This window comes from Arachis hypogaea, chromosome 11, assembly GCF_003086295.3.
Source record: "Arachis hypogaea cultivar Tifrunner chromosome 11, arahy.Tifrunner.gnm2.J5K5, whole genome shotgun sequence".
Classification (NCBI taxonomy): domain Eukaryota; kingdom Viridiplantae; phylum Streptophyta; class Magnoliopsida; order Fabales; family Fabaceae; genus Arachis; species Arachis hypogaea.
Genome location: NC_092046.1, coordinates 131957902 through 131972936, shown reverse-complemented (window position 1 = coordinate 131972936; position 15035 = coordinate 131957902). Strand labels below are relative to the sequence as shown.

The 15035-nt window shown below is 32.7% G+C and overlaps 1 protein-coding gene and 1 long non-coding RNA gene across 3 annotated transcripts; one reads left to right on the top strand and one right to left on the bottom strand.

Moving 5' to 3' along the window:
* Window positions 1-8457: 8457 nt before the first annotated feature.
* Window positions 8458-11354, bottom strand: LOC140176404 (uncharacterized). Of its 2 annotated transcripts, XR_011867765.1 has the most exons (3): window positions 10809-11310; window positions 10524-10596; window positions 8458-9201 (listed from the first exon to the last, which is right to left on the bottom strand). It is a non-coding gene; the product is annotated as an uncharacterized lncRNA (long non-coding RNA). The 2 variants fall into 2 exon arrangements; XR_011867764.1 differs by lacking the exon at window positions 10524-10596 and having other exon boundaries at window positions 10809-11354.
* LOC112722652 (uncharacterized) lies at window positions 8772-14475 on the top strand. The gene is made up of 9 exons (XM_029290265.2): window positions 8772-9211; window positions 11310-11863; window positions 11946-12133; window positions 12372-12452; window positions 12595-12681; window positions 13081-13213; window positions 13342-13413; window positions 13875-14030; window positions 14139-14475. The coding sequence occupies exons 1-9, from the start codon at window positions 8772-8774 to the stop codon at window positions 14270-14272; spliced, it is 1845 nt and encodes a 614-aa protein (XP_029146098.2). The 3' UTR covers window positions 14273-14475.
* The last annotated feature ends 560 nt before the right edge of the window (window positions 14476-15035 follow it).

The window sequence follows — 15035 nt, the reverse complement described above, 5'->3', positions numbered from 1 at the left end:
TTAATACATGCAGATTCTTTAATTATTGATGTTTAAATTAGTATATTCTTTTCTTTTCTTTGGTGAAAACTTGTTTAATATTAAATTACTTTTGACTTGCCCAATAACTAATACACATAAAGAAAGTTACCCTAACTCAAATCAGATACTACTTTATGCGCTGTCACCAATCTTCAAGATGGAAAGTCTTGTGCAGACTTACGTGCATCCCCTTATGATTCATACATCTTCTCTCTTTTTTATTTTTTATTTTTTATTTTTTGGACGAAGACTTCTCTATCTCTTTGATTTACTCTCTGATCTACATTTCTACTAAAGTACTGGCCACCGATCTCTATGTGTTATGTAAATTTTGGGTAATTAGTAAATAATTAATTAATAAATTATTTTTTTAACGATATTAAGAAATTAAATTTGATAAATTAAAAGAGTAGAAATAATTAAAATATAAATTTTAACATTAATTTTAAAAATTTTAATCTAAAATTAGGTCAACAAATTAAACTTGTTAAACCGGATCCAAACCAAATCTAAGCCCATTATATAAAAGTCTAAAATTTAGCTTCTTTCCTTAGATTGAATGGAATTATGTTGAAGAGGAGGGAATTGACGTTAAAAACCTAACCTTCACCTCCAAAACTTCAATTGTTTATAACTTTCAATCCGGAACTCCGATTGACGAGCGTTTGTGACCACGTGTTCGTCTCAGAATTATCTTTAATTCTATTTGAACAAAATAGTAATAAATTTGTATTTTTTGCCCAGTTCTTTCTCTCCTCAATTTCGTGGGTTTTGAGTTTGGGTATTGAGGAATTGAATAATTTTGATGGTTTAGATGAACTCTAGCAGCGAATAATTACTGAGTTTTATCCAATTGATCCATGGTAAGGTAAGAAACTATTAAACCCTTGTGAATCGTTGAATTAGTGAACCCTATGATGATTATAATGATATTGTGTGCATTAGATTGTGTTCTTGTTGATTTGGAGTTCAATTGGGCGATTTAGAACGAAATTCGGGTGATTATAATGATATTAAGCCCCCCTCTAATCTTTCATCTAGCTTCGCCCCTGGGTTTTGGTTTCTCATAGTTAATGTTTAATGTCACGTGAAAACTTAGGCTAGAAGACCATAAGATAGAAATGAACTGAATGAATTATTGATGGATTGTATATATGGTATGTGATGGGTGAACGGTTTGCTATTGGAGTTGGTTGGTTTTTGAAAAAGTTTTAATATTGGTATTGGTTTAATTTTGAAATAATTTGATACTAGAAATGATTTGAATGACTGAGAGGTATTTGGTTTGGTGGATGGGACCCTTGAGGGGTGGCAAAAGTCCAAGTTTTAGAGGAGATGCTGTCGAAACTTTTATGAAAATAGGAGGCTTCGTTTGAAGTGGATATTTAAAAAGATTTGGATTTTTCAGAATTTTATAATTTGATTTTGAGTTATTAAGAAAAAGATTATGTTTTGAGTTTGAATTAATTAGAAAAGAATGAATTATGTTTTAGTTAGGATTTTTTATGGACGGAATAAGAGGTATGATGATTATGATTGAATTTGACTGAATGTGAATGAATAATAATGAATTTGAGAATGAATATAAAAATGAAATTGAATTTGATTAAGAGTTGAGACCCTGGGTAAGAGGCAGTGGCGTTGTCAACTTACTCCGGAAAAGAGATGAGGAAGAAGAATAATGAAAACTGAGTTTGATTATGAAATTGAATGAATATGATAAATGAGACATGGTTGAGGATGATTGATGATAAGTATGTTTGTGTTTTTTTTCTGGTTGTAAGGGTGACAGGGCACATATTTTCTCTAATGCTGACAGGGCACATAATCCCTCTAATGGTGACAGGGTACATATTCCCTCTAATGGTATTAATGCGCAACAGAGAGATAGTGTCCGGGTTAGCTACCGGACATGTTGGGTTTGGCTATATAACCGACAAATGAGCTCATTAGCCATAGGACAGGTATACATCATATGCATATGTGTATTTTGTTTGATTGTGTATTAATTGGGCTTGCCTATGTGATTATTATGCTTACCTGCTATACTTGCTACCTGTTGTATCTGTATCCTACTTGTGTTTGCTTTGTCTATGCTCCGGTGTTTTGGAGGGCTAGAGGAAGCAGAAAGTGAAGGTTTAAGTTAGAAATTGATTCAGGATTTGAGAACCTTAGACAGTTACCTACTTTCTGGTTTAGTTTATTTTCCTTAAGTTTAATTCTGAGTGTTGGAGTTCTACGAATGTCTCTGGCTTTTCAAGGACCTTATATATTATCTATGCGGGCACCTTTACCATGCTGACAACTCCGGTACTCATTCCATACATATATTGTTGTTTTTAGATGCAGGACGCGAGAAACCACACTGAGCATTCTAGAGACTCTTGGAAGCGAAGAACTATCTTGGGACTTGGTGTTTGTATTTGGTTTATGTTTATATATGTGTATAGATTCTCTATCTTGTATATATTATGTTTTGTCCCTTTTAGAGGTTGACTTGGAGAAATAGAATTTATATTTATCTGTTGGTTTATATATATATATATATATATATATATAGCCGACCTTTGCTTTGCAGGTCAAGTTTAGAGCTTGCTTATATATCTATTTTTTGAAACTCTGTTTATATACTTGTCTCTTTGGTTTTCTGTATAAGCCTTCTATCCAATCGCCTTTGGAGTGTGACGCACTTTCGGTCTTATTTTGTTCAACCTTTCTCCCAAGGCTCCTAGTTATACTATTCTTCATATATATCTATTTACGTACTTTATTTTTAGAGGTCGTAGCGCCTCACCACCTTTGATTTACGTCCTAAATGTAAAGCTCTGTGTGGTAGGGTGTTACATGTTGTCTTTCCCTCTCACACTTTGTACAACATTCTCTGTCGCGCCGCCGTCCAGCACCGCCATTAGGGTGCAGTGTCTTCCCGAAACCGCCATTGTCACACTATGCGATTGCAAAACCGTACGTCACTACGTCCCTGTCCTTGTACCACCCGTGCGGTGGCTGGACGGCGGTGGTGCAGCAGTGACGGCGGTGCCTGGTTTTACACTTCTGCTGGACTGCTGCTGGCTAGTTGGTACTTGGTAGTGAGTGGTTGAGTGAAAGAGCCAGAAGGAGATTAGAGTTACGAAGCAGGTTTCTTTTTTTTTTTTTAAGGAGCGAAACAACGTTTTTTCCTAATGGCAAAAATCACCGGGTTCCAGTTCGGTTCGACCGATAAATTCTCGGTCGGTTCAATGGTCTAACGGTAGTTTTTCAAACTTTCGGTTGTGGCATTTGTTCGATTTGTTTTTTTTTTTTTTTGGTTTACAATTTGACCGGTTCAACCGGCCGATTTGAATCAGTTTTTAGAACTTTGCTTCTAAGGTCTATCTTAGTGAGCTTTTCTAGTTTTGATGTGTCGGAAAGTGATTCTTATTATTTTTAGAAACCTTTTGATTCGAAGATAAAAAATGTTATGACTAATTGAAAATACAAAAACGTCTTTTACTTTTTAATATGTGAAACATCTTAGTCCCTATAGAAGACTTATTTGTCTTCATATATTTTGGACTGAAAACTAAATGTCTTACATTTTAAAAAATGAGAAATAGTTTTATATTTTCAGTAAGTCATTAATTTTATTTATCTTCGAATTAAAAAAATTAGAGACCTATTTATATATCTTTTTCTCTTAATTTTAACGTCAATTTACTCGTAACCAACTTTTGACATTATATCATTATAATATAATCATTCTTAGGTTCAAATTTACCTATCATTTGTTTTTCTATAATTTAAAAAAAAATTTATATATTTTTAAAATATTTAAGCAAACGCTAAACATATAAGAATAAAATATTTAAATTTTGACCATAATCGGTGATAAGTTATATAAATTACTGCATGGAATGAAAATTAATTCTAACAATTAATAGTTTTGTTTGGCCAAATAACAATTCTGGATTCTAATAAATTCTGAGACAATTTTTAAGCACTTGCAAAAAATTAGGAGAACACTAAGGAGAACAATATGCTTTGTCATGGGATGAGTTGATGACATAAAGCCAAATAAACCTAAAAAATGATAATTGAATAGAAATTAACATAAAAATAAGAACAATTAGAATATTATTAATAGAACAAATTAAAACATCAGTCAGACAAATTTGAGTGAGCCAAAATTTGATTGAAGCTAGAAACCAAGCGTATGGATTTATAGAAGTTTTATCATGAATTAAAAAAGAAAGTAGTTGGCTCGAGTCTGTTTGAGAAACATTGATAAAGAAAATTGTCGAAAGAATAATATAATACTTAGCAAAAGAGTTGAATCCAACACGTTGATGTCTATGTGGCCTTCTTCCACTTTCTGCTTCTTCTTTTAATAACAGTTTCAGAGTTTTGTACTAAAATCTAATAAAGCAGGGTGGAAATTCATCTTTAGTCGACTTCACATGAAGTTGCTTCTAGATGTTTGACACCTATTATCATATAGTTTAAAAAAAACTAATTTATTTTATACAAATAATTTTTTAAAAAAAATTGGTTTTAGTAGATCAAATAACTACCTTTAATCTGCGTGTTATTCTTAAATTCTTAACTGATGAATTTGGTACGTTCTTCTTTTTTGTTCTTATTGACCAATTTTTCTTTAAATTTATCTTAAACTTTTATTTATTTAATTTTTATAGGAATGGCATAAATGATACCATCTGATTTTTTTGTTCTGTTTCTATCTTCTTTATGAGCTTTGTCTTGTTTTTCATGATTTACATATTCAGTTGATAAATTTCTTCTCTAATACAGATTTTAAATTAAGTTGTAAAAATATGTTCAATTACAAATTTACCGTTGAATTAAATTTTATGGTAATCAATCAATTAACTTTTATTTTACTACTAAACTATTTTCATACAAATTATCGTTGATTTTTCAAGATTATTCTATAAATAAAATATTTTTTTAAGATAATAAGATGATAATTTACTTGTCTAGAAATTATTATTTCACTGTCATACATGCTTTTGTGTTTTTACTAACAAACTAAAATTTATTTTCAATGAAACTAAAATTTATTTTCAATAAAACAAAAGTATCTAATCAAAATATTAATTTGGTCTCTTTAAATAATTGAACATAATATTATTAATTTTTCCTAAAATAATATTTTTAAAAATTTTTCAAAATAAAATCAACCAAAAATAGAAAAAAAAAAAGGAACAACTAATGAAAATATTTATTTTAGCATTGCCATCAAGAATAGGATAGCCATAGAAAAAATCCAACCAAATAAAAAGGACCAAACTCATACACATCATATCATCACAATAAACTATAACACCACTAACTAAAGAGACATGCAATAAATATAGAAGAAATTATGCCAAAATTTTAACTATATGCTCATGCTATTAACCAGTCTATATTATACCATAATTACATTTTTATCTTCTATCACGTGAAATTACGACGAATTATCTTGACATTTATGATATCTTTCGAATCTCTATTTTCGTTTTTTCTATCTTCATACTAACTAATTATGTTAATCACGATCCCCACAGAACCATTGACACCAAATTTTAAAATTAATTAATATTTTTTACGTATTTCATTTGCCAATACAATTATTTCTTTAAAAAAATTAGGAGAACACTAAGGAGAATAATATACTTTATAATGGGACGAGTTGATAACATAAAGCCAAATAAACCTAAGAAGTGATAATTGAATAGAAAATAACATAAAAATAAAAACAATTAAAATATTATTAATAGAACAAATTAAAACATACATCAGTGTGAAAAAAATGAGTAAGTCAAAATTTGACTGAACTTAAAAACCAAGCTTACAAAAGTTTCATCACACTAAGATGAATTAAAAAAGAAAGTAGTTGGTTCGAGTTTGTTTGAGAAACATTGGTAAAGAAAATTGTCGAAATAATAATATAGTACTTAACAAAAGAGTTGAATCCAACACGTTGATGCCTACGTGACCTTCTTTCACTTTCTGCTTCTTCCTTTGATAACAGTTTTAGAATTTTGTACTAAAATTTTTGGTGCACCGCTTTATTATTCGTTCTTTCCTTTTTGAAGATCTTGTTCTGTTTCCTCTCTTCAGTTGACCATTTTTTCGTCAAAGCCTTCCATATAATTTTAAAGCTCTCACTGAATCTCCTTGCAACTCTATGAATCTGATCCCTTTGAGGGTACATGAATCCATAAGAGAACAAAAGCCTCATATCGTTTGCAACTCATCAGGCCCTAAATACACGAATTTGTGCAGCTTTGACTCTATTTCCTCAAACCCTATTGGCTTCAACAACACACTCTCACGGTTGTTACCAAGAATCCCTAAATTCTTGGGATCCAGAGTCTTATCGAAAGCCCAGCCATCTCTTCCAACCATGAAGCGCTTCAAGATCACCAAACGCTGCATCTTTTGATAACGATCAATTCTCTGCTCGTTTAGAGCAACCTTTATCTCCTCTTCCTTCTTCGTGTTCTTGGAGTCAAGCACCTTAGAACCGGTTCTTGGGATTCTTGAACATGCATTGTGGTGTTCTTCCTCTTCCTTCTTCGTGTTCTTGGAGTCAAGCACCTTAGAACCGGTTCTTGGGATTCTTGAACATGCATTGTGGTGTTCTTGCACAGAAGATTTTGTGGAAACAGAAACTTCAGAAGTTGCCAACTTTCTTCTCTTTCTGCCTCCACGAGAATCAGCACCATCATCGTCCTTCTTCTGTTTGCACTGTGCATCAGTTGACAAGGTTCTAGAACCTTCTGCATCGCTCTTTTCCACTACATTACACGAGTATTCAGTAGTGCTGTAATGCTGATCTTTCTTCCTCTTCTCGCCGCATGAATCAGAAGCCATAAATTCTGGTCCACGCTTTTCAGTATCAACATCATCCTTTAGTTTGCACTCTTCAGATGACACTGTTCTTGAACGCGGCAAGCAAAGCTTAATTATGAGTCTCTTTCTTGGGGCAACCTCTGCCTCTGCCATTGAAAAGTTTGGTTGTTGATGTTTCGAGTGAACAAGGGTTTCAAGACTTGATCTTTGGTAGGATTAATTACGGAAAGAAGAAACAAACAAGTTTGTGGGGGGTACAATCACTACTACAATGTGGTATAATATCGGACTAAAAGAGTTTGCTTTACTGTTATTGGTTTACTTACAAAACAAGGCAAAATAACATAGGAGACATTATGTACATTCTTTTGGACTTTGGTAGTTCTATGGTTTGTTTGAGTGAATTTCTATTTTTTTGAATTATCTTTTGTTAAAAGAGTTATTTTTTTTAAAGATTTTATAAAAAAATTAAAATAATTTTATGTTTGGATATGTTATGTAAATTTTTTTTATTTATCAATTATATTTAAATATACTAATATAAAAGTATTTTTTTTGTTTATTTATTAATTAAAAATTATCTTTCTTTTAAGAAAAAAAATCTTTTAAAAAAAGATATAAATTATAACTTTTTAAAAAAGATATTTTTTTGTATTATTAGAAATTTATCGAATATATTAAAAAATAAAAAAAAATTATTAAGACAATGATACCAAAACAAGTACTTTATTTCTGTATTTTAAAATTTTAAAATGATAAATAAAATAAAAAAAATTAAGTTATACGAAAAGATATTGAATATCTATACAAATATGTAATTGATTTGATTTGTGAATCAATTATCTAATTAGAAATAAAACAAAACATGTGAAAAGGTTTGATTTTGAAAGCCCATGAAATTCTGAAATTGAGTTCATTTGTATTTAACTAATGAAAACAAAAAAGTGTTCTTTGGTGATGGTAGGCCAGTGGCTATAAAACCCATAGTTTTAAAAATTAAACCAAATAGATCGATTCAACTGGATTAATTAGGAACTGGTCATTTAGTTTATTCGGTTAAGGTATAAAACTGTTCTGAAAAAAATCGATTAGAAAATTGGTCAAATCGATATAAAAATGTCAAAGATAAATTCATTAAAGGGTTAAGTACAATTTTGGTCTCTAAGGTATAGGCTAAAAATTTTTTTTATCCCCAACCTTTTTTCATACAAAATCGTCCCAAAAGTTTAAAATCTAAATTTAAAATCGTCCTTTTTACTTAAATATTAAAATTTTAGACCAAATTACCCATAACAAAAGAATTATAAAATAAAAAAAGAAAAAATAAGATAAAGAAAGTGTTTATGCTCTTGCAAAGGGCAAGAAAAAAAAGAAAAAGGGGGAAGGGAAGAAGAAGAAGAAGTTATCCACGATCCACCTCTGCCTCCGTTTCTGCTGCCACCTTCGTACGATTTTGGTCCCTAAAGTAAGGAGATTTTAAAATCATGTTAAAACTTTGGGGACGATTTTATATGCAATAGATTAGGAACGAAAAAAATTTTCGACTTAGACATTAGACACTAAAATCGTACTTAACCCTAAATTTAATTTGGACAGAAATTGAGGATAAAAACATTATTTTTACCCAACTATATAACATCCGAATGCATTGTATGAAACACGGACAAACACTCCAAGAACAAGACAGGAACCATGGCCACAACGTACGCCGGCCAAAATTCTTATTACATGCATAGTCAAACTGATGTTTTCTATGCATCCAGCTATTTGTACCCATCATCACAATATCCTTAATATATCTATATATTCCTTTAACACCATCTCCCCAACTTCTCAATATTAATTGAGTTCGCTACATATATCTATATATAAGACTATAACTATCCTTGATTACATCAGAGAGATTGAGTGACATGGAACGAAGATTTAATAGAGAAAGCAAAGGTGGTGTGAGCCTACAAAAGAGGATGATAGAGACGCGGCGAAAGGCAGAACCAGCACCGGACCTCACGGATTTCATGAACGACATGTTTTTTGGGGCTGCTGACATTTACAAGAAGAACTATGACTTCACTGGTGGTAGCAGTGTTGTTTTGGACGATGAGGACGATGTTGGGTTTGATGATAGCACAAGAAGTAACAGTGCGAGGTTGACTCAAGAGTGGTTACAAGAGGCGCGAAGGATCGTGTCTTCTTCTCCCACAAGATCTGATTCGCCTGCACGTCGCTGCCTTTCTGGCTCTCCGAGGTTTGCATCGCCTTCCAACAATAATTCACAACCCGGCGCATCTCTTATTCCTTCCTTGGATCCCACCAGAGATAATAATCTCTCAAGAACTAGGTCTGCAAGAAGGTAATATAATGCTAATATTAACGTCAATGGTTATAATAGTTTTGGTATAAAGATACTAGCAAAAACATAGCTACACCAAAAATGTCAATAGATCAATACTTTTATTGATATTATTGATTATACTACACATTTGTGAAATTTTCTAGAATTTTCATGATTTTGTTTCATAAAAATAAATATTTATGATGGAAAAAACATCAAAGGAGATACAGATAAAGCTTTTAAAGACACATGGATCCTATGGAAACTTTTCTTAACGACCAAATCTTCTTGCCCATTTATATACATAATTCAGATGCTCTATTATTTTGAATATATAATGTGACAACACACCTTTGTATCTTATATAGTCACCTTGTAAATTGCCCACTACACAAATTTTACAAAACAGCGTTGCAAATTAGACACAAATCATCACAAGTTCTAGTCATTGTTCTCATTGGCTAATCTGAGACCAAGAACGAAAGCCTCATTCAAAAGCTAATCACCCACCACACAAATTTTACAAAACAGCATTGAAAATTAGACACAAATCTAATAATTAAGTCCACATCTACTACTAAAGAGGAAATTAAAGCAAAATATATTTTCATGACAGCACAACAAGGTAGGAATTGGACACACCGAATATCAATACACGTTTTAGACTCTTAGGAACAAAAGCAAGTGAAACAAATAAAGCTTCTCAATCTCAATTCTTTCACAAGCAACATTTCTCCTATGATATGCTGAACTTTATCGCCTTAATTTTAACCTATTACACATGGAATATTAATAATTCTTCATAACTGATACTGATTTGAAACTTATTTTAAGCTGCTCCTCTTCCTCCATTATCTACTTTGCGAGTTGGTTAGTTCTTAGTCCCTGCCTCTCTTCAAGTCAGGTATCTAAATTGTTTCCTTTCCAAATTTGCAACCCAACATTCCTCACTTATCAAATTGAGCAAGTCAAATTGAAATATAGCTATTTGACCCATTCACGAAGTGCCTATATAATTAACCAAGTACAGTTTTTCTCATATCTGTTTCTTTACTAATTCAATATACAAACAACAAACACAATCTATTTACACAGTAAAGGAAAAAGCTGTGATCCTATCATCACTATGTTCTCTTTATGATCCTATCAAATTCAAAGCATTAGGATAGAGAATTCAGAAACACAGAACTCAGAAACACAGCATAATGCAGCAGCCAGAACAGCAATTCTCCATTCAATGAGATAGATAATCAGAATAACAATTCTCCATTCAATTCATACAAATTAATTAAGTCCTAACCAATCAAAAAGTGAACCACAGTGAACTTACAGCAGGATGCATTGAAATGAAGAGTTTAATACTGAGAGATTTTAAAATCTGCACATTTTCATCTTTCCTGAAACTGGGTTATGCAATGGTTCAAAATCAGAGCACATCCAAAACTAAAGGTTCAGTTTTAAAAAAATAGAAGAAAACTCAGAAGTCAGAAGTTCTTTGACAGAACAAAACAGAACAAAACAACAAAATAGAAAAAACCCAGATAACAAAACTCAGGAGAAAACTCAGAACTCAGAATATACTAATGGCAGAACCAAGGGCAACGAGGAGGCTTACCTCAATCGATGAGCTCTGGCGAGCCACCGACGAAAGCAGAAGAGAACCGAAAAAGAGAGATACTCGAGGCAGAGAGACAGAGTCGCGAATCAAAGTGAAGACTCGAAGAGGCAGAGGTCCGACGAACCACCGGCGAGAGGCAGAGGAGAAGAAGTGAAGAACTGTTGTGGTGGCGTACAGAGGAGAACTCCAGCCGGTTAATCGATTAAAAATTAGTTTTTTTTTTTAATTTGGTTTTGATTAACTAATTTTAAAAAATATGAATATAAATTTTAAAATTATTTTATTAAATTAATTAACTAAGATGTGATTATAATTTTTTAATCCATTAATCATATTTTGGTTTTTTATATACATCTGAGTGTTTAAAATGCGATTTTGTTCGATTTTTTATTAAAATTGAAGTTTTTAAAATTTAATATAAAAATATTTGTATTGACCATTTAGCATCATGATAAAAAGCATGGTTGATTATTGGATAATTTCGAGAATGTGAAACAGGTTTAGAGGAGGGGAAGGGGTGAGTAACGAGATACTAACAAAATCAGCTAAACACAGTCGCAACAAATCAGACACCTTTACTAATCATTCTTGGGAGGAGGACGGATCCCCTGCTGCGGAAGTCCGCAGATGGTTCTCCAACATCCTCAAGCCCACACCCAACAGCACCACACAAAATTCAGCTTGCCCTCCACGCCAGCATCTTCAGCGGAGGTCCCGCTTCCAAACGGAACCAACCTCCCCTGCACCTCAGCCGCAGGGGATCCAATCCCCTTCCCGCCCAAGCTTCAAGTCTACTCCTGCGGAGTCTCTGCCTCTGTCTCCGCCAAGGAATCTCGTCGAGTCTGCTCACCGGAGAACCATATCGTCTTCAACTTGCTCGCTGGAGAAGATCGCGTCCAGGTATGTCGCAAAAGGAGATGAAGTGAGCCAGCAAGAAGATGATAATTATAGCCTCAACGGTTTCCTCAAAGAGCAGAGGGAAATGTTCAAGAAAATCTCCAGCGGAGAGATCCATGCAAATGCCAAAGTCATTCTTTCTGGGCCTTCGAACAGTTAAGACTGTTACATGTTTTTGTTTTGATTTCTTCCTTTTTGTTTGTTGGTTATTGGTGATGATGTGTGGTTGTGGTGCAGGTACTGCATCGATGGTGGCTGCGATTTGCCATGCTTGGCTGTTGGGGTACAGGGAGAGGGAGAAGGGGAGTGGTGTGGTGGTGCCAGTGATGAACGTGAAGCGAAGGTCCATGTTGAAGCTGAGGCAAGCTGCATGGCTGTTTCACCACTCTGGTCTTGATGCTTCTGCATTGCTTTTCGCTGATGAGGTTACCTTTTGACTTTATCTTTTGAACAAGAAAATAAACATGCATTGACAGACTACTTTCACTATAAGTGAAGCAGAATATGACAAGTAGGAATTGTAGTTTTGCAAAAGTTTCAATGATCCATAGCTTTAATTTTGAATATCATCATATGCATAACAGTAAGTCGGATGGGTTTTGACTATTGAATTTTGATTACTTTGCTGATATAGTAAGGAAGGTAGCTGAACCTTGTTTGCAGGTGGACATGGAAAACCTTTTGGTGACTGGCCAAGTGACTGTCCTCGTGGTTGGAAAAGATATCCTAACCACTACCGGCGAGGTAGCATTAAATACTTCATCAATTAGAAAAAACTAGATGCATCAATAATAAACAATTGTTATTCCAGTATAATGCAAGGATGCTTTCAATTTTACTTTTAATTGATTCGTTCATTTTCTGCCTTGTATTGTTATTGATCTAGGTTGGATCTCAGTGCACCATTCTCACGGATAATTATTGTGAAGATGCCTATGATCTGCTTCAAAACTCTGTACTAAAGAAACTATTGGTATAAAATTTAATGTTTCTCAAATATTATAAAAGATAACATAGATTTTTTGTTCTATAATGTTTGTGATTTTCCTCAAAAATATTTTTTAATATTTAATTTTATTCAATTTTGTGCATAATATTTTTTATTTGTGTCAGAATTATGGCTAAACATTTTTATTTTGTTCCTAATATTTTAGATGGACTTCTGGAGATAATTTTGATATAAATTAAAAGTATTAGGGACACAATTGAATGTTCGAAATATTATGAGTAAAATTAAATGAAATTAAATGTTAGGAGTATTTCTTAAAAAAATTGCAAATATTAAGGACAAAAAATATAATTTATCTTGTTAGGAAGGACTTGTTTAGTTGTATTACATTATTATTCTCTCTGCTTATATATTATTTTGCAGCTAGCTGGAATTCTACTAGACACACAGAATCTAAAGGCTTCTGCATCCGTATCAATGACAAGAGATGCAGAAGCAGTTCAATTGCTATTGGTTCGCTCAGCCCCAAACTACAGATATGCTCTATTTGATCAATGTGAGGTTCATTTTATTTGTTTCTCCACAATAATATTGAAGCTGACTTACATAGTTATATATAATTTATTGATAATCAAATTTTGATGTATTTGATTTTGTTTTCCATGTATCTTTGGTTCCTTCAAGTGCTACAAGACCAAAAATCTACTTCTTTTGTGGAAGCTTTGAACTTTAACTATGGGAAACCTTATGATCAAAGTAAGTTTCTCTCAATGACTTCTCCATACATATATATGGTTTGCAGCATTTTAAATTTTCTTATTGGCAATTGTGTAATATTTAATTTCTCCTTCTCCTTCCTTACAACTGGATAAAGATTAATATGATGAAGACATCATCATAATATAGAACCTTAATTTTGTTAAAGCAACTCGAAGATTAATCAACAAATTTCAATATGGAATAAGCAAAGACTACAAAGTAGTTGCCCGTTAATATAATAATGGTGATAGCCGCAAGCTTCTGTATTTTCAAAAGTATATGATGATATATATGTATGTGACTATGTGAGTTAACGGAATATCCAAGTAATATCCGTATATGTACATATATGTTCACAGGATACTTTTCCTATAAATATAGTTGTAACTTATATAAGATTATTTTGTGGTGGTCTTTAAGAATTAGAGCATTATTATCCTTACTATTGGTAATTATAGGTGACAAGAACAGCGAAGGAAACACGGAGCATAAATTTCGAGAAAGAAAATCAAGCTCTAAGTCTATATCTGACAGAGAAACCATGTTGTCAAGTACAAAAACGAATTCCAGCGACACAAAAAGCGTCAAAAGTAACATGGTTTCACCAAGAACAGGTTCAATTTTCACTCGATCTTCATTTCCCTTAATAGTGTTATTAGTGTATATATACAGTTCCAAACATAAATAAATATGACATCACTTTTAAATTTTTATGGTTACAGCCAAACTTATTACGCCACCTTCACGATCTCCTGCTCCAGTATCAGCACCAGCGCCAGCACGTGTTGAAAAGGAATCCAATTTTCGCGGGAAAAACACCTCCTTCTTGGCAAGGTGGTTTGGTTTTGGAAAATAATATAATTAAATCCTATTCTATTTCTAAAGGCAGCTCAATTTTGCAATATTAGAACAAGAGAAAAAAAAGTCCCCCCCCCCCCCCCTCCTCTCTCAATGTTCGTCACATTACCGAAAAAGGAGAAGTATAATCTTTGTATTTTTTAGCTATGATAAACATGCATGAAAATGAAAAATAAATAAATTCATTGCTGTTGTATTCTATCTATTATCTATCATATATATAATATATAATTAATGGAGATAAGACTAGTACATCAGTCACTTAGAGATCAAGAAAGTCCATGATTCAAGAATCGCTAAGTAAATTCTTAATCTGAATCAGTTAGGATTAGTTACTGTCTAGCTGTAATGTGTGTTTATGTATTCTTAAGTGCTTGTATAAGTCTTAAAAGGCTCGCCATATTGTAACATTGAAGTATCAATTCAATCCAATATTTTATTTTCTTTGTTTTTTTGTTTCTATTCTTACACAAACACACTACTCCACTAGCCGTTCATGCATGGTATCATAGAGCTAAGTTCATGATCCATGACTCATTCCTTTTCAGTCACAATCAAAGACCTTCACTACTCGTATTCTGGACAAGCTCGATGAAGCATCATACAAGACATAGCATCAATTGGCCTTACATGCAATTTATGCAAATGATGTTGGCGATCATGTACACAAAGATAACTAAAGTTCCATCCACCTCAATTTGATAGTGGTAAAGCAAAACTTGCAGGCACAAAATCTGCAAACAAGGAGTAGAAGCTCAAGA

Bases quoted from the DNA above. Each gene is read 5' to 3' on its own strand.
- LOC112722652 (XM_029290265.2), top strand. From the start codon at position 8,772: ATGGAACGAAGATTTAATAGAGAAAGCAAAGGTGGTGTGAGCCTACAA. The intron at 11,864-11,945 runs GTTAAGACTGTT...GTTGTGGTGCAG, and splicing joins TCTTTCTGGGCCTTCGAACA to GTACTGCATCGATGGTGGCT. The intron at 12,453-12,594 runs GTAGCATTAAAT...TTATTGATCTAG, and splicing joins TCCTAACCACTACCGGCGAG to GTTGGATCTCAGTGCACCAT.